General features: G+C 40.3%; 1 protein-coding gene across 2 annotated transcripts; it reads right to left on the bottom strand.

Moving 5' to 3' along the window:
- Positions 1 to 818: 818 nt before the first annotated feature.
- LOC134225347 (enolase-phosphatase E1) lies at positions 819 to 19239 on the bottom strand. 2 transcript variants are annotated; one of them, XM_062705339.1, is made up of 3 exons: positions 18920 to 19239; positions 8659 to 9574; positions 819 to 2172 (listed from the first exon to the last, which is right to left on the bottom strand). In XM_062705339.1, the coding sequence occupies exons 1-3, from the start codon at positions 18995 to 18997 to the stop codon at positions 2111 to 2113; spliced, it is 1056 nt and encodes a 351-aa protein (XP_062561323.1). In that variant the 5' UTR covers positions 18998 to 19239; the 3' UTR covers positions 819 to 2110. The 2 variants fall into 2 exon arrangements, with proteins under 2 accessions (XP_062561323.1, XP_062561324.1); XM_062705340.1 differs by having other exon boundaries at positions 819 to 2169.
- Between the last annotated feature and the right edge of the window lie 795 nt (positions 19240 to 20034).

Genomic DNA, 20034 nt, shown 5'->3' with positions numbered 1-20034 from the left:
GTATTTCAGTACCTATAATGTTTTTCATCCTCGAACAACTATGTAGAAGACGGCCACTCTCTAATATCACAGATCCGTGGATATATAACTGGTGGTCTCACATGCACTAGCGCTACTCTGCGGATGAATACTAATCTTAACAGTTTCTCAACATATTGATTTTTAAACCTCGAACAACTTTGTAGAAGACGGCTACTTTCTAAATCCCACAGATTCTGAGATAACGAATCAAACTAATCACTCATATACACTAGCGCCGCCTTGCGGGTGAATTCTAAACTAATCAGTTTCTCAACATATTGGTTTAAAATGCTCGCAATCCAACAGATCTCGAGATAACAAACCAAACTGATCTCTAGCGCCACCTTGCGGATAAATTCAGAACTAAACCGTTTCTCGACATAACCGCGAATCAATCCTCGAACAACTTTGTAGAAGACGGCAACTTCACCGGTGTTCCGTTGGTTCTAGATCTTCTGGAGGACCAGCAGAAGATTCATTGAACTTATAAAATCTATCCACTTTATTTTTTCCCGAGAGTATCTATCCATCCCCTTTATTATTATCACGTTGATATCGTTTTCATTGGCTGGAATATAACAAATTTGTTTGTTATCAAACTGCTATACTTTTTTAAGAAATCGGACTGTTGTACTTATTACAACACGCAAGTTCTCGTGTTATGAAAGTTAAAGCGAGTTGCGGAAAGTTAAATTTCTACGTAAAAAGTTTTTTTTTTGGGGTACATCACAATGGTCCAAGGCTTCGGTCGCAACGCAAGGCTGTCATCCGAGATTCACAGATCAAAACTGCACTAGTGTTTGTCCATATTACTAAATTTATCATCTCTTTCGGTCTCATTCACGACACAATAATAAAATAACCTATACATTAGTTAAAAAGATGTATTTTTTGTATTTTCTCTTATTTTTTTCTTTGTGTTGTATTTGATTTGCAATCGCCCACCCTCGCACGCCATACGTAATATGTAGTAGGTACGTTAATATGCACATGTGGTGACCCGATTGCAACCACTGCAAGTCTGTCTCAATGTATATTTGTGTAGATGTGTGTTTTCAGGTTTTGTCAGTTTCAAAGGTAAAAAATATGAAAATCGATAATAGGGTTTCATCTATTTTATACATATTTCTGAAGTCTCATATTTTAGCCAAACGTCATTTTAATAAATCTTCCGTTGTCTTAGTTTCAATGTATAAATTATACCTCTAAGATGGCAAAATTATTATTCTGTAATTTTTAAGATCTTTGTAGTTTTCGTCTGAAGAAATAGAATAGAAACAAAATTTTACTTCCTGTGAGTCAATTTGGACTTAAAAATCGCGCTAAATTGTCATTCGCATCTTCATCAGTTTGTTCCGTACTACGCAATTCAATACATCAGAAGAAATAACATGGAACAAGTTAGCTCATACTTCAGAAGATAGCTTTATAAGTTACAGTTGTTGTATAGTAGTGGTTGTTGTGGAAGTTGAAGAAATCAGCTTATTATAAACTCTACATTTAATTTTTCAGGTCAAAATCCGGCTAGGGCTTAATATCTATGTTTATCTTCCATGCCTGTCCTAGTAAATTTTAATTGCATTCGCTTGAACATAAAAAAGACTGAAAAAATGATACATTCATGTTGCTTATTTTAATCAATGAATCAATCTGTTTGATTATGTATCAATTGTACATACTACTAATTGTAATGACTTTGTTTAACTCAAATTCCTGCTGCACTGCAACCAACAGAACATTGTTCAGTATATCCGTTTAACGAGATTAGAAAACCATCTTGTGTTCGCTATCGAATATGATGATGATGAGCTGAATAAGTCAATTTTAAACAAATGTAGAAGTCAAAACATGGGAAAAATGTTAGAAATGCATAACTGCTAGGAGATACCTAATGATAGAGTACCAATAGGCGATTTCTTCGTTCCATGACTGGATTCCTATGTGGTGGTTGACTAATTATATCGACGAGAAACTAACAAATTGCGCAGAGGAAATTATGATCAACGATGCTGTATGTATGTGTGCTGTTCTTGGTTGTGTGGTTGTGGCGCAGATGAAGCACAGCTCTGCTTCTTTCTCCTGTTTTTTTTTACTGTGCCGCCGCAGTAGGTTCGACCGTTGTCGCTTCTGATGAAACAATTTTGGGCTCTGCTGAAAGGAAAATAAAGGATGAGAATGTTATTTTCTCGAAATTCGATCAAGTGATTTAGAAAAAATGCTGTTAACATGTGATGTCGTACAAATTAAAACTCAAAAGCCCAAAGAAAGAAAAACGAAAAAGTCTATTTTTACACTGTCCCATGATGATCACGACATAATATCTGTTTGTGAAACAAAGGTCTACTAATATTTTGGGCCTTCTCGTCACTAAGTTAGAGCTATGCTAAAATAATTTCAGTGCCGTAGCCTGGGGGTGGCTTTGAAGTAAATTCCCAAACCTCAATTTTTTAGAAGAAAAATTCCGCTGCCGCATGCCGATGAAAATAACATGTAGTAAATACATAGTACTTACTTTATCACTTTAATTAAATTGTAAATATAAACTAATGTTATCTGTCAAAAAAACATATTCAAAATAACTAAGGTATGATTCATTGTCTCACCCAGTGACGGGAAATGTCATGAGACTAATTTGCTAATAACTTGTTTCACAAGTCATTTATAATTTTGTTTTACATGTAAACATGTAGCCCTCAAAGGACCCGAAAACTCTTTCTAACAGGTAATTTCTCTAAACATGATATTGGCGACGTGAGAGCCGAATTAGTGTTAAATGACATTAATGTCATGACATTCCGTGACATTTTTTTAATCTCGCTCTCATGGCTCACTCTTTGTATTTAGAACAATAATCTGTTTGACAAAGTTCTAGGACTCTTTAAATACTCCATGTCAATCAAAAAATCCGAACTGTAAATGACTTTTGGAAAAAGTTATTAGAAAATTAGTAATAGCATTGCCATGACATTTTTTTGACATTTCCCATCACTCTCTCACCCGTCTTATTCCGGAATACCGCATAGTTTAAAAGAAGCACATTTATTTTTTCGCCTCATTCTGGGCAAATGCGTACTTTAAAAGTCTAAAAGTTATTTACTCCTCCACCTTATTCCAGGCAAAGGCGTGCTTTAAAAGAAGGAGACAATTTACTCTTTCGCAGGATTTGCAGAAATCGCTATCAGTAGATAGATAGCAGAAACTGTTTCGAATCCTACTACAAGCAATAAAAACAAGTGCGAAGAAACAGAATCGGTTAGGCAACCCCGAGAAGTGATGATAAAACGCCTAGACAAGCGGGTGCTTTAAAAAAGTCATTACTCTTTCGCATTACTTCGTAATGGCCTTTTAGTGTAGTGGGGTATTCGGGGTAGTAGCCTTTCAGAGTAAGTAATGGCGTACGCGTACGTAATTTTGTTATGAAAAAATGTGATAATAATTTATCAGAACTCGATTATATCAACGGTTGTTATAAATAACTGATGTTGTTACAGTCATGTTATAATCTTGTTTTGCCTTCCTAGTCGGGGTTATACTGCCGTGAATCGCATATTTGTCCCATATGAATAGGAAATCCAGCAAAGATGGGACAGATATGCGATTCACGGCAGTATAGGCAGTATCATTGAACCCGTTCAATATGTACCAATGTGTGTCAATGCTGTGCACCATCACCATCAACACATTTTAACATTGTGCGATTTAATCAATTTTAAATTAAATTTTTTGCTACATATGATCATTTTGTACGGAGTGATTTTAACACAAATACCCGTTTTAATACCTTCAGCTGATAGAAATATTTTAAAGCTTTCGTCCAACTTGTATGGTCAAAGTTCATTTTTGTTGCGTAAGAAGCAAATTAAGGAAAAACGTCCACAATGCTGAGCATCGCTGTGACCTAAATCATTTTCCCCCTCTATCTTTACGGCAAATCCTTTAAAAAATCCGTAAATATCAGGTCCCCAACACATCATCTGTTTATCAATTTCAAGGCGGCATACGATGATATAGACCGAGGATGTTATCGATCATTTAGTAATCTGCGTTCGATCATTTAGTAGTTTGTCAATAACTCATTCCAGAGGCTAAATTTTAAAATGTGTTGTATGGTGAACTTCTAATGCCAAGGTTTTTCTACAACTCTGCCTAACAGGCCCATGATTTCTACTATTACGACTACGACATGGAGGCAGGCTACTACACGATCCTGAGTCCGGATTCCCGAACTCGGCTGAGTCGGTCCGGAGTCCATGCAATTATTGACCTGTTTATAATCAACATGAACAACCACATCTCGCAGCCGGTCGTCTACCAGGAGCTCAGCTCGGATCACTATCCGAAGGTGGCGGAAGTGGGCTCCTTGGTTAATCGGCATCAGCAGTCCCAGCGAAACTATAATCTAGTCGACTGGGGTCGGTTCCAAAGATGCGTCGACGACAACATGGACTACAATTCGGCAACGCCGGGCGATAGAAATCGACGAGCAACTGCACGCCATCCAAGAGGCGCTGTCCTAGACCCGTGAACTACACGTTCCAACGGCTCGGCAGGCACTAACCATTGATACACTCACCAAAGATTCGATCCGTTTACGAAATGCGCTTTAGACACGTTGCAATCGCTTGACAAAAATCGTCCAGGCCAGAAGGGTTGACCTCAGAGTGACTAATAAAAGTTTCGATGGATGAAGTGTGCAAGATTGTGTGAGGATTTCGGGCGAACACTCCAGTCAATTTGTTTGTTTCACGGATGATATGGACCAAGATTTTTTTTATGTATACAGGCCAGCCACCTTGGATTTTTGTATGGAATTTATGCTCGTTTGTTTACGTTTTGCACTGAAAATGTATGTTTCCCCCCCGCGCTGGTTATTCCCATCTACTGACGAAGTCGGATAACCTGTACATAAAAAAATCTTGATATGGACATTGCCGGCCGAACATTTGAAAATGTGGTAAAACTGTACACCCAGCTGAAATGTGAGGCAACAAAAGTTGGATTGGTGGTGAATGCGTCGAAAACAAAGTATATCCTAGTAGGTGGAACCGACTGAGCCCGCCTGGGAAGCAGTGTTACGATACGCGGGGATACCTTCGATGTTGTCGTGGAATTTGTCCACCTTGGATCCTTGCGAACGGCTAATAATAATGTTAGTCGTGAAATACGCATATTCGAGGAGAACTTACAAGCAGGGTAGAAATATTAGCGATTGTGTTCTTTATTGTTTGATTCATCAACAGACAACTTAGGTCCTAATGATGCTTCCTAATTAATACACAGGATTTTATTTTTACACGATTTATTTTCGCTCGTGTTTTTGATCGTATGACTTCAATTTACCACCAAACTCTTCGCAACATGTTTCAAAAAATCCAGAATAAATCAAAGAAAAATCACATGATAATTGATATGCGTTAAACATTCAGGGTGAGTGTACAATTGAGAAAATATAAATCGTGTAAAAACAGAATCCAGTGTACTAATAAAAGTAAATATAATAAAATCATCGTTAATTATGAAACATGGCAGAATAAGCCCTTGTAAAATTACGACGAATCGTCTGTCTGGATAGATTAAAATCAAAACATGTGGCAACCTCGTTGAATGCCCGCTGTAGACCCACCATCGCTCCACGTTGTCCGTAATTCGTTCTTCGAAAAGGTATCCTCAGCAGCGATTGTAAAGCAGTCAAAAAATCAATTCAACACCAACCATTCAATTTAACATTCAACCCCACACAAGTCGCTCTGACAGGCTAATCAGTTCGTGAGTTACGTGAGTGGCCCATTTAAACGCGTTGTGATTTCTTATCATTTTCCGGGTGAATGTGTACATTTTGCTGTGGTAGATTTCATATTCGTGGCGCAGTGGGTGAGTTTTGTTGTTTACTTCCCTGCCTCTCCGGGAATGTGAAGTTGATTTTAGAGCAGGAAGAAAATAAAAAAAAACTCAAGGGACGATTCAAATATGACGTCCACTACTTTTTGAGATTTCTAGACCCCCCCTCCCCCCTCTGTCACGCTTTTTTGTATACCTAGTATATGCAGTGGCACAAAATCTTAGACCCCCTCCCCCCATAAAACCTGTGACCAAGGAATGTAATTGTCGCTGAAAAATGCAAAAAAACAAGCGACAAAAGAGAATAGCGATAACTCGTTGTCTTCATCTGCAGAGGATAAAGACATTGTTGCGTTCCATTTTATTTGCAACAAACATGGATGCGGTAATTGTTGTGAACTTTTCAAACTGCGATAACTTGTATATTTCAGAAGTAAAACACAAATCATGTTAACAGATGGTTAAGTTTATGTCTAAACTATGATAACTGATACTTATTTAACCAAAAACATCATCGGAAACAGACTTTATTTCAAAATGCGCGGCAGGCGATCATTGTCCTATTCTGTTGCAGTTTAGGACAAACGCTGATTGCGAGTTGAGTTTGTCCCAACATTTACAAGAGAGGACAATGTTGTTGTCATTGGCAATGTTGTTATTATACATTCCTTGCCTGTGACATAATTGTTGAACGACCCCCAACTTAATTCACCGAATTGTGATACTGCCTTTCTCTCATTTAGCCAAGACACCAACCTTATATGGTGCTTATATAGTTAGATTCCATTTTCTTAATAACTTTTAAAGGCAATGTTCGATCGTTATCAAATTCAATAGTGATCAACAAGGTTTTGTCCCCTGTTGCAAGAAAATCGATTAAGAATTACTATATGAAAAAGTGGCTAATGTTTTTCGGTTTTTGTGTGCACACACACACATACACACGGACAGATAGACATTTGTTCAACTCGACGAGCTGAGTCGATTGATATATAACATCATGGGTCTCCGAGACTTCTATAAAAAGTTCGAATTTGGAGTGAAATGATTAGATTTTCGGTACAACTTTGTTGTACGAGAAAGGCAAAAAAATTAAAAAAAACATCTTCTTCATCCAGTGCTGCCGTATATTTACAACCCTGCTTGCAAGCACTCGTGGTATTTGAGAGACGCGTGCTTAGGACAGCTTAGGACCATCTTTGGCATTGTGCAAGAAAACGGTGTGTGACGGCAAAAGGTGAACCACGAGTAGGCCTCAATAGGCAGACCATATTTCAAGAATGCCGGACAACTACCCTACAAAGATGGTGTTCGCTTCCGACACGGCAGGTACAAGAATAGAAGTCGTGGAGCGCAGCGTGGTGGAGGTAGACAGACCAGGTATAGAACGACTTGGCGAGCATGGGGCGTAACCGATGATGGAGATGTGTAGCCTCGAACCGTGTATTGTGGCGTTATTGTATTACATGTTTATTAGCTCTTAACTAAATGAGTGTGTCCAATTTGAATTAAAAAGCTTTCGACCATCTCAATCGCGAGAATGTGTGGAGCGCCCTGATACGCAAGGGGGCTCTTTAGAAAATAATCGGCCTCATCGAGGCACAGTACGAGGCCTTCTCTTGTAGAGTGCTACACAATGGGGTCTTGTCCGACCCTATCCGAGTCGTAGCTGGTGTAGGGCAAGGATGTATTCTATCACCGTTACTGTTCCTCATCGTAATCGGCGAGATTTTGGTAGGTGCGATTGACTGGAACCACACCGCAGGCTGCTATGGCAGCCTATAACCATGGGGCACCTAAACGACTTCGAATTGGCTAATGACGTTGCACTCCTCGCTTAACGGCGCTCTGATATGCAGAGTAAGCTTAACGACCTTGCCGAGCGTTCCTCTTCGGCAGGTTTAATCATCAACGTCAACAAAACCATATCGTACGGTGACCCCTTCCAGTTTCACAGTAGCCGGGCAACCAGTGAGAATGTTGAAAGCTTCCAATATCTTGGTAGCCAAATTACGTCAGACGGCGCTTGGTACCGCCATAGGCGCACGGATCAAGAAAGCAAGAACTGCCTTTGCGAGTATAAGAAATATCTGGAAAAACAGGCAGAAGTGAACGCACCAAAATACGAATTTTCAACTCTAACGTGAAATCTGTGCTGTTATGTGCTAGCGAAACATGTTGCGTAGCAGTGGAGAACACTCAACGGCTGCAGATGTTCATCAACAGATGCCTGCGGTATATAATTCGGGCCTGGTGGCCTCACAAATGGATCTTAAACAACGAGCTCCATCGTCGTTGTCACCAGAGGCCGATAGCAACAGAAATTCAGGATCGGAAGTGGGGCTAGGTCGGCCACACTCAACGTAGGGGCGGAAACGGAATCTGTAAACAAGCATTAGATTGGAACCGAGAGAGACATCGCAGCAGACGCAGACCCAGAGGCTCATGACGGCAAAGCCTCAATACAGAAATAAAAGAAGTCGACCAAAATCTAAACTGGCAATAGATTAAAGTGATAGCTGGACATCGCTCAGAATGGAGATATTTCAAGTCGGCCCTTTTAATTATTTGATTGATGATAGGTGTAAATAGTTTGTAACACACACAGAATGATCATCATCAGCCTCTTGGAGAATTACAATCCATAGTCCAGGTACATTTTTGAGAAAAATCATGTTTGTTTACTCAAAAAAAAACCTAAGCACCCCCTTTTTTTTGAGACTAAAGTAACAGGGTCCAATGTTACTTTAGTCTCAAAAAAAATTGAATCGGAATAGAGTGTAAATTCTGAACACTTACCAGAGTTCTCCACCTTGGCTTCATCCACTCTGCTCTCCACCGATGCAACGTCATTATTCGTTTTTTCCACTGCCTCTGTGCTACCAACATCGTTAGCAACCGGTGTCGCAGGCTCTTCTACTGTAGGCGTCACTTCCTCTTCGGCTGGGGTGGAACTACAGTTGCCGTCCGTCTTCGACTCCACTACCTCAACCGATCCAGAGTCAGAATCCTCTTTCGGTTCTTCGGTGGCAGGGGTAGATGACTCTTCCTTCTTTTCTTCTTCCACTGACTCTATGGGCTCCGGTTCAGAAGGTTTGGGAGTCTCCTCCGGGGCGGTGGTTTCTTCCTTCTTTGCTTCCTCCGCAACGAGTTCTACTTTGTTGTCCTCTTGACTCGCTTCTTCCTTTGTGGATGCCTCTTGGTCAACTTCCATCTTTTCGGGAGCCTCATCGGTCGGTTTAGAGTCCGTTTTCGGCGTCTCCTCTTTCTCCGTACTATTTACGACAGTTTCGGTTTTGCTTTCTTCTTTCTTATCTGTCTCGTCATGCACTTCATTTGCATCGGGCTTCGAATCTTCTTCCTTCTTGCCATCGGTTTCATCGCCCTCCTTAGCATCCTCTTCGTCGTGCTCTTCTTCTACTTTGTCCTTGGCAGGACGTCCTCGTTTTTTCGGAGTTGTAGCTTCCGATTCCGGCGATTTTTCTTCGTCGTCATCATCCTTTTTCCCTCGGCCCTTCCGCGATGGCGTGGCTGCTGTGCGAGCCTTTTTGGCTGGTGGAGTAGCCGGCGTGGCCGGGGCACTGACTCCACGTGTGCTGGCACGGGTACGTCGCCGGCCGCCTTCCTCCGAGGGATCCATGCCCATAGTTTTCAGCAACTCCTCACTCTCCCGTTGGAATGCATCATTTTTACGCTTAGATGGCGTACGCTTGGTCTGAAATTAGAACAAAACGTTATACATTTTTAGGAAAACGACTCGATAAATGCGATGATTACAACTGTTAGATGAAGTAGCTCGTTATTATTTTACATTGATGTGTGATGTTTGTTGTACATAACTTAAAAAATGTTTTATATTGAATTCGTTTTTATTTGGTGACAAAAACAGATATGCGATTCACGGCAGATAGTGCACCCCTACATTGAAGTTAGAATATACAAACAGATCAAAAGATTAATCCATATTCAATTTTTCAAAATGTTCACCAAACTGATTGCCGGAGACACCAAAGCCCTAACATATAATAGCGATCCTCAATATTACTGGATATGGAAAGAAAATAGAATATTGATATTTCTCGGAAATGTATTTAACGGCTGAGTTGACGGCAAAAGAAGGAATTCAAGCATAATTTTTCATAACGACGTATGTAACAAATATGAGGATTCGAGAAATCCTTTGCAGAAAGTTGGCAAAACTTTTTCTAAAACTGTTTTAAAACTAAATCTTTTTCCAATACTTTTTTCCGCTGGCATGCATCATTACAATAAGCGTAATAAGCGTGCTTCACAGTAAAGCTCAGTTCATTCAAATTCATTGTGAAAAATGATAAAATTATACATACACCGGTATGCTATACGTACGTCGGTGTACATTGGTCGGTTTTCCATAGTGCACGATTGACGCAACTGCAGTTTTGTTTTGTTTTGATTTGTTTGTTACATAGGTCGCTCTTAGTTCCCATATGTTAAAGCGACGTATGTAACAGTGAGACTTCAAAAATAGAAATTTTTACATACGTCGATTCGCAAAAAATTGAATTAAAGAATTTTAAGATCTGAAATCAGTAAAATCGATGCGTATTATATAAAGCCGCGTGTGATTGTCACGTTGTATTAAAAACCCCGTTTTGTTTACTTTTGTTACATACGTCGTTATGAAAAATTATGCTTGAATTTATATTTATTCCTGCCTAAATGCAACACAATACCAAAATTTCAAAAGAATTAGTGTCTGTAGAATGTATCTGTTATGGAACAGAAATTCAATTTGAAGAAAAGCAGAATTTGTTTTTTGGTATTGTCTTTTATTCATGAATAAGAAAACATGCAAAGATGGGATTGATATGCGATTACAGGCAGTAACAAAGAAGAGTAAAAAGTTACCAACCACAACATTGCATCTTTATCGTCCTCGGTTATTATTACCCAGTCAAGTAAGCAAACAAAAGTCTGAGTACCTAAACAGTTGACAAACTATTTCTGTATCGAAATCAGAAGACGTTTGTTATTAAATATTATTAAAAGTTATAATTATTTATTATCTTATTAATCATACTTAATTTATTAAATATATTAGAGAATTAGTTTTGTTTAATATTACTAAAATTATGCAATTTTCATATTTCATTGGGACGATATGTACAAAAACTCGACGATCTCTCCAAGATCGAATGCTAAAGAATAGTAACCGAAAGCCCAAACTCAATCCCTTTTCTTGCAATGTAAATGCAACCGGTCAACGTGTTCGAGGCCGGGAATGATTTTTGTTATTAACTACCAGACGATGTATGCGTTAGTACGAGAAATCAGATCTCGTTCTTGTTTCACCAATATTAAGGTAACGGAGCATTACCTCACAGTCATCTCCATTCGTCATTGTTATCATCGGCATGGGTCTACCGAGCGGCTAATGGTAAACAACCAGTTCAGTTTGTGGTTTGAATTTGACATAGAAAAAAAAAACGTTGCGGACGCATTCAGGCCATTCAAGATGATGATGATGATGGTTTGTTTTTGAGGGATATTAACTCAGGCGGTCATTCATCCCTAACTGTTGGTCCATTCAAGAAGCATCACTCCGCGCTACATACACTGACCCCGCAACACAACCCTAGTTGTTACAGCTCGATGGGAACGGTGGGAGGCAAGACAGGGGCTCGTCACACAACTTATTTCGTTTAGCGGCAGCGTGTTGAGATAGAGGATCTGTAGATACTACGAATGGATTGATAACGGAACGTGCAACATGGACCAACACAAATAACAAAATTGTAAAAACGTTTCCCTCGTTTTTTTGCCTTTCTCGTATTTCGAATAGATAGTGCTTCACACTGAATCGATAAAAGGACTCTACGAAACGTTGACTAAGAAATATCAACGGCTTTAAGATTTAATTACCTTATTTTAATAACAAGACTGTAATAACATACCTGACAGTATGCACTTGTTTATTATTACAGCTATCATATTATATAGATCTTAAATATGAATGTTTAAACTGTTTTCAATCTATGTATAACTACCTTTAAAATAAAGAACTGTCATGTCAATAATCGCGGCACCGAGATTGTTAAGAACTAGTGTGAATTGCACTTTACGATTCAAGTGAACTCTATGAAGGAATTTACAACCTCGTCCCATGTTTGCTTAATTTCCTATCTACATGGGACTGTTATGCATTTATGGGCAATATTCACGAAGTGCACGATTCAAAATCTCTCATATGTGGATCAATAACGACGACAACTTAACACCTAGTTGGTAAAAGAAGAGAATATATTGAGTAGTTATATGGAATTACAACTCGGAATACTTATTCAGTTATCATATTTTACATGACCCAACTAGATGCATTTCCCAAATATTGTAAACAGTAGTTCTCTAGCCCAAGGAAAATAGAGTACGTTAGTGATTAATAACTGATTTTCCCCACGAATTGGCCAATGTTTGCTCAAGTGACCTCCAATGTGCAGCACTCGAGATAAACAGACTCGAATAGCAATACATTTCGATATAGTGCCACACGCCGAAGATAGACACGATTTCTGTTATGATCGTTATTATATCACATAACTAGGTATCACTACGGAACAACGGACGGCACGAACACGTTCCCGCGGATCCGTCCGTTATGTTGTGAGTTCGAAAAAATACCGTATTGCTGTCACTATACATACATATGCTGCAACTTACGCTAATGCAACCATCGTCAATAGCAAGCGTAAACACACGCACACCCACTCGCATTCATGCTTTCAACTTCTGGGCGGCTGCCTCGCTACAACATCGCGATGACGAATGTATGATAACTGCTAATTATCAAACATCTAAAGGTACCTATACGAACTAGCTTTTTACTATTAGCATAAGCTACTTTTGCAGGAATCCATGCAGTATTATATAATTTGAACCGCAAAAATATAATTTTTTCAAAGTTTTTTATTGGAACGGCAATAATAAGCTTGCATCATTTTTGTATTTTTCAACGTTCTTGCCGCGCATGGATTCATTATGCAGTGTTGTCAATTTCACTGAATATCCAGTATTGTTGATCTGCTGCAAAACAAATTAAATTGACATATGTATGAAACAAAAGCTTCCTTTTTTTCTGATTTAAATTACTGTTGTAAAATGAAATAATTTAAAACATAAACAATTATTAGTTATTTATGAAAACAGTAAAATAAAAACAAATTCAAATACAATAACATGTTTCGGGCAGCAGGAACTATGTCCAAGTCCAAGTTCTTGACGATCTCTCCCCATGCAATCTGCGAGTTGTGGTGCCTGCCTAGGGTGTGGTGCGGTTTGACAGTGGGCTCTGTTAAAATTACATCGGCATGAACGCTCAGGTAGGAAGGGAGGAAATGCATAGACCGGTCATCGGACCGGATAGTCTGCATACCGCATCGAACGACAACCGCCAAGAAACGGAAATCCAAATCGACCACGACCACGTTCTAATCGACGGTAAATTCTTCTCCGACATCACGTCACGAACTTACGCACTTACCGCAGTACGAATATTGAATCCGACCACTACCTCGGTGCAGTATGTCTGCGCTCAAAACACGCGGCGAAGCCGTATAACACGCGGCGAAGCCGTCCGCCGCAGCTAAACATTGGGTGGCTACAAGGAGATAGACCAGCCTAAGACTACGCGCAGCAGCTGGAAATGGCACTCCCAACGGAAGAGCAGCTAGGCGCAGCGTCTCTTGAAGATGGCTGGAGAGATATTCGATCTGCCATTCTAAGCACCGCAACCGCTGCATTAGACACGATTCCCCTCGGATTTACCGTAATTCCAGTGCCGCTTATTTCACGTTCGCAACGATTGGTCTTGTTGATAACCTCTTCAAATATAGAGTCCCTCCGGATATTACCCTTGTTGGTGCTGTTTGTTCTGAATGCTAGATTGCATTCCGAATTATTTTTCTCTTCTGTCGAGTTTTAGGCGACTTCTTAGACGATCGACATCGTCTCAAATTTATCGCTGTCCCAGTTTCCTGTACCATGACTCTCCTGTTCCCATGTTCATGGTATCCTAGATAATGTGCAGTGAGCACCCTTTGTCGTGATCGATTTTCTAGGCCCATACACCGTCCATCCACGATTGCAATCGGTTCCATTAATGTACCTGCTTTCGTGTCAGTTGGCACAAACGTGTGAATGTTGTTAGCGCCGATTAACAACAGTGGCTGTCCTTCGTAAGACTCAATGGGGCTGCCCTATACCCTGCGGCAAGCACTTTGTAGTCAATATTTTGATAAGGAAGCATCAGCTTATCAACAGAGTGTACTGTATGCAGCAACATTTTGGCGTCCGTACCGCAATTGGTATTAGAGACACTTAACTTAATTCTTTGAGTCTGTTCTACTCTAGATACATCGCCTGTCCAATGGATTGTTAGCTGCACTGGCTCTCCGACAGCATCCAGTCGATCAGCGAGCTTTTTATCTATAAGCGTGACCGAAGCACCTTCCACTAGGAATGCTAACACCGTCGCTGTTTTTGATCCACAGTGCAACTTCAACGGCACAATCCGGAACAAGACATCACAGTTTGTGTGAATGTCAGCCAGCTCGCGTTAACAGCTGGATGCATTAGGGGATTATGATACTCTCTACAATCACCTACTTACATTACAACGAATTTAACGTTCGCCATATTGCAAATTCTTGAAGCTTGCACAGTGCCTTACATGGTGGTTTGTAGACTTACATAACCTACAAGAATCTACCCTTTTCTCCCGGCCACTTTTCCTTAAATAGCCAGCTTTGCAGTTGCAGCAGACACTATTCTCATCTGACGAACTCTTTTCATACTCTGGGCTCTCTCTCGAGCCGAATGCGACAATTTGAAGTCCATATCAACATTGGCTTCACATGCATCATCCACGATTTCCATAAGAAAGTCTGTTAGCGTCCGCAAAGACGAATCTCCCCGTCTTCTTCGATAGTGGACCCACTCACGCTTTTCCCGATCCGGCAACTTAACGACCAAAGATTTTATGAACAGTGGATTTACGAGGTGTTGCTATAGGTCGACGGCCTCCAGATGGTTGCAGAGTTGCTCCACCGTGTTTCCGAAAGAAACAAAGCTCCGGAGGTTGTTCGGCTTAGGGGAATCCAGCCTGTTGAACTTATCCAGAAGACTCTCAAGCAGTGCCGACGCAGCTTCTTCGATAACCCTCCGGCAGTAATAGCTGCCCAGATACCAACTCAAGGGCATCACCTTCGAGTGCTTCCTGCAGCCTCATCAGGTTCTCGTGGTTCATGTAACCACAGGCATCGTTGGATGCTTTACAGGCCGCGTAAAACAAAGGCCACTGCGCTGGTTTTCCCGCAAACTTCTGAAACTTATACGTCAGTCCATTTCTTGCGGCCAACTGGGCCTTTGTAGGTCGAATCTGCTGTAGCCCCAGACCGTCTTGGCTTTCTTTTACCACCCGCTTCATGATCTCCCGCGAATCGCGCTTTTTGACTTCCTTCTCTAGTGATGCCTCAAAGCTACGGCTTGCCGATTCCGTTTCTCTTTCCTGATTGGCATCCCCGTCCTCCTCTTTGATGTCCTCGTTGACGTTGCGGATCTTCTGGGTCAAGTTCCACACATTTGGATGGATTTTCCTTGAACTTCCCACTCGTGAATCGTCAGCAACATATTTCGACTACAGCTTGGGCACCCTGGAAGTTAAAGATTCGCCATCTCCTTGTCCATGGCCGCCATTTGCTTCTCAAATGTCTTCTGGCTCATCTTCATTCGCTCCATTTACGACTTCTTTTTCTGAAGCATCTCGGCTTGCCAGGCCTTCTGCTCCTCTTCTTTTTCGGTACACACTTGAAGCTCCATTTCCGCCTTCTTCCGCACCAGTGCACGCTGCATCTCCTTCTCTTTCTTCCGCAGTTGCATTTCTGGATTTGTCAGATTCATCGGCTTCCTTCTGGCTACGGCTCTGATGCTTCTTGACGGTCTCCTCCCTCTGGGACTCCTTGGCCATTTCCTGACAGGTGTCGCTTGGGGAGAACCACCTTTCCGGCAAATTACCCTCGACGATGCCAACACAACGATAATCGAACCATTACGAACAACAGTCACATCCTACCATTTCTTCATCCTGCGTTGAAGGATCACAGATGCTGCAGGGATTTTCTGTGTAATCCAAGCTAGTTTGCTCAACACCAACTGAATCCAAAGCCATTTTGTGGGCAGGTCTGATTTCTTAATAGGAGGTCGTCAGTTGCTGGGGTCAGTTGCATTCTAGCAAAAATTCCGCTTGAGGCCATTTCAAAGCATTTTAACAACAGCCACTACACCTGATGGTATAATTGCAATATTTCCATTATCAGGCGACAGGTGGTGTTGTTGCGTGTTTGTATCAATGTAATATTGCATATATACTAGTGACATCTGCTGTTCGATATCGTAAGCTTTCAATTTTCCTTCCACACACACGAGGTGGAGAACAGTCTTGAAGAAATTAAAAGTATACAGCTAGAATTAAGTATGGAGGTACAATGAAATCTCTTTTATTGTTAAGAACTGTAAAATAAGTCGTAGGCACAAAAAATCTAAAAAATATGAGAATGGATGAAAAAAATTCATTTTACTTTAAATGTTGTGGCGCCATCTCGTTCAAACAGCACCTTTGTCTTTGCCATTGTGTGTCCAATACACAATTTATATAGCAGCCAATTAATTTTCGACAACGCTTAAACTATAATATCTTCTTCTTCTTCTTATTGGCATTACATCCCCACACTGGGACAGAGCCGCCTCGCAGCTTAGTGTTCATTAAGCACTTCAACAGTTATTAACTGCGAGGTTTCTAAGCCAGGTTACCATTTTTGCATTCGTATATCATGAGGCTAGCACGATGATACTTTTATGCCCAGGGAAGTCGAGACAATTTCCAATCCGAAAATTACCTAGACCGGCACCGGGAATCGAACCCAGCCACCCTCAGCATGGTCTTGCTTTGTAGTTGCGCGTCTTACCGCACGGCTAAGGAGGGCCCCTAAACTATAATATATTTCCAATCAATAACAATTTCCTTTCCTTTATTTTACTTACCAGAAGTACCTTCTGCCCACTAGCTTTATAGATTTCTACTTCGCATCAATTGCCAATCACTTGAGCCACTACCCTAGTTTTCGATCAGCAGATTAAGTCGTCGAATGCTATTCGTATATTAGCGATCAATAACATATTCTAATTCAACTGTTATTCAGTGACTAATCACAAGTTTTTTCCTAAACAGACGAATCAACTATGTCGCATCCGTAATAACTCAATTTGGAATCTTCAGTACTCGTAGTTCCTGTAGGTAAGTATGTTTGGTTTGTATACATTCTAATTAATTCGTTCTTTCTTTCCAGGTTTTTTACTGACTAACTGAATGATCAAAACTAAACCGACACTTAGATTTTCCTTCTAGTATTGATTTCACTTTGAGATCAGTAAAATGTGTCAATGAAACTATTTTGCTTCCTACTAAATAAATACGAAATGTATTACGCACAATGCAGAACTAAACATGTTTTATGAACGCCAAGGATCATGATCGTTCTGTGTCTAATAGAAAACGAGCGTATGTAACAATTACCTATGTGGATTCGAGAAATGCTTTGCAGAAAGTTGGCAAAACTTTTTCTAAAACTGTTTAAAAACTAAATCTTTTTTCAATATTTTTTTCCAAAATACCATCGTTACCAATTTTTTTTTATTTTTTCCCAAAATACCATCGTTACCCTACGTCGATTCGTAAAAAGATTAAATTAAAGAATTTTAAGATCTAACATCAGTAAAATCGATGCGTATCATATAAAATCGCGTGTGATTGTCATGTTGTATTAAAAACCTCGTTTTGTTTACTTTTGTTACATACCTTCATATGAAAAATTATGCTTGAATTAGCAGTTTATAAATTATTCATTCCAGAGGCCGAATTCCAAAATGTGTTCTATTGGCGAACAAACGTTGCATGAAGAAGAAGAAGCATAAAGATGATATTCGAAAAATATTGCACGGGGATGCATACGAAGAAAATTTTGAAACTCTTTTTAAAAATTCTAGAAACAATTTTATTAAAAACGGTTAGCAGTGCGGGGTCGGAAATTTCTTATACTGTGTATGAAGTGCAATATCACTAAATCAAATTTTAAATCGAAATGATGTGCTTATTATACAATATACGAAATTTCCGACCCCTTACTGCTAACCGTTTTTAATTAAATTGCTTCTAGAATTTTTAAAAAGACTTTCAAAATTTTCTACGTTTGCTTCCCCGTACACATTTTTTCGAATATCATCTTTTCTGCTTCTTCTTCTTCATGCAACATTAGACTGCCAATAGTGAACTTCTAATGTGAAGGTTTTTCTACAACTACTCTACCTAATAGTTCGTTTTTCGAATTCCTCTAATAATGGAGTTAGTATAAGTTACTAACGACCCCTTTTACTATACGTTATAAGTGAAATTCAAACAAATAACTACTAATGAAAATTGGCTAATAAAAAAGTGCACGATGAACGTTTGCTATGTCTATGACATTGTCTATCTTATGATTTTCAAAATTTTATTCCTCATAAGATTGGTCTTACAAAATATCGTACGAGGCATTTGCACCGTGTTGAAATAAAAACACGATTTGGCCACCCTGCCTTACGCACACTTTTAGCATTCCGTGCCTTACACTAACACAGCCTATCCAAAATCGAACATCGTTCCCAAAGCAGGAAAAAATGGAAGCAAAACTAGCGCTACCGCAAACCCAGTCCGAAGAAAGCCACGGATTATTTCCTGTGAATCCATAGCGCTCGCAAAAGCAAATGAATCCGTTACGGCGGAGTATTTCATGTATATTCGCGAAAAGACACGCCAAATCGAAGGCCAATGCTCCCAGCACGCACACTCTCGGTCCCTTCCGGGAAGCGAAGCGCAAAAAGAAGGCAGACTCCACGGGTTTTCATTGCCTCCCGCCAATGGAAATATCTAGCCACTCCGAGGATGACGATAGCGAAAATCCTCCGTTCTAATTCCGAGGAGCTGGGTACTCACCGGTGTTTTCACCTCTGCTTCCGCTGGAGATGGGGCAGCAGCTGCCGCAGTTTCTGCAGTGGCGTTCGAATCCGACATACTCCCAATTTGCGTTCTCCTGTACCGCTTTCACAACTTTCAGACTTTCGTGCCTAGATAATTCCGGATCCGCGCTTTACACACCAGGGTCAAAATAACATGGAACGTAACGCGAACGCGCTCTTTGCAGTGGCTTGAAAATCGCGCACACACCGTCGTTGTTCGTCGTCTTCGCAAAGTTTCTTCTCTGGTGCGGCGATCGAAAAGCAAACTCACTTCACCCAACCACTCAACGACACAAAATTATCGCTTTGTCCTCTTCTGTCCCGAAGAACGCAAGGGAAACAATTTTCTGTTTCTTTGATTTTTAACGAAAACCATTGATCGTGCTGTTTTGCTCGCTCCAATTCGAAGCAATGGGGCAGCATGAGAGAACGATTGACAAACAAGAATGCGCACACGGGCGCGGAGAAATTGATCGAAACTTTGACGAACAAAATGGATGTCCGTCAAAGCGACGCGGCGATTTCTTGTTGCGAATTGGAACGCGACGCGTCGACAAGTTAAGGCGATTAGAACAAACCAGGCACAAACAGACAAACGATCGATTTTGGACCGTTTATACATTTTCTTTAATATATTCTTTATGGTCATTTTACATATTCGCTAGTTCTAGCGGACAATTATATTTATATAACACACAGAGCCGTATCGTGGACTCTCAGCGCCCTTGGCGAAACCTTTTTGGGCGCCCCTTTCCTTAATAAGTAATGGGCTAAATAAAATATAAACTGCATATGTTTAAATTCAATAATTTTTACGTGATGTACATTATGAACTTGTTCAAATTCTATCGCCTATGTTCGAATACAGAAGTTATATTAACGCATTTGCCCAAAAGTACACGCGGTGCTCCCCTCAGGAAACGACGCGCCGCGCTTTTCTCTACCCGTATACTCGATTCTCAATGAAAATAAATACTAAGGTATGGAAATCCATATATTGTGTGCGTGCCTTTCGTGTATGGCGAAAAAGCTTCCACTACTACATTCGAACGAGCTCCCATAAGAAGCCGTGCTAATATGTACGTCACCATT

This window comes from Armigeres subalbatus, chromosome 3 (assembly GCF_024139115.2).
Source record: "Armigeres subalbatus isolate Guangzhou_Male chromosome 3, GZ_Asu_2, whole genome shotgun sequence".
In the NCBI taxonomy this organism is placed as follows: domain Eukaryota; kingdom Metazoa; phylum Arthropoda; class Insecta; order Diptera; family Culicidae; genus Armigeres; species Armigeres subalbatus.
The sequence above is the reverse complement of the archived record's forward strand: the minus strand, read 5'-3'. Positions and strand labels throughout refer to the sequence as shown.

Bases quoted from the DNA above. Each gene is read 5' to 3' on its own strand.
- LOC134225347 (XM_062705339.1), bottom strand. From the start codon at position 18,997: ATGTCGGATTCGAACGCCACTGCAGAAACTGCGGCAGCTGCTGCCCCA. The intron at 9,575-18,919 runs GTGAGTACCCAG...TTCTAATTTCAG, and splicing joins AAGCAGAGGTGAAAACACCG to ACCAAGCGTACGCCATCTAA. The intron at 2,173-8,658 runs GTAAGTGTTCAG...TTTTCCTTTCAG, and splicing joins AGCCAAGGTGGAGAACTCTG to CAGAGCCCAAAATTGTTTCA.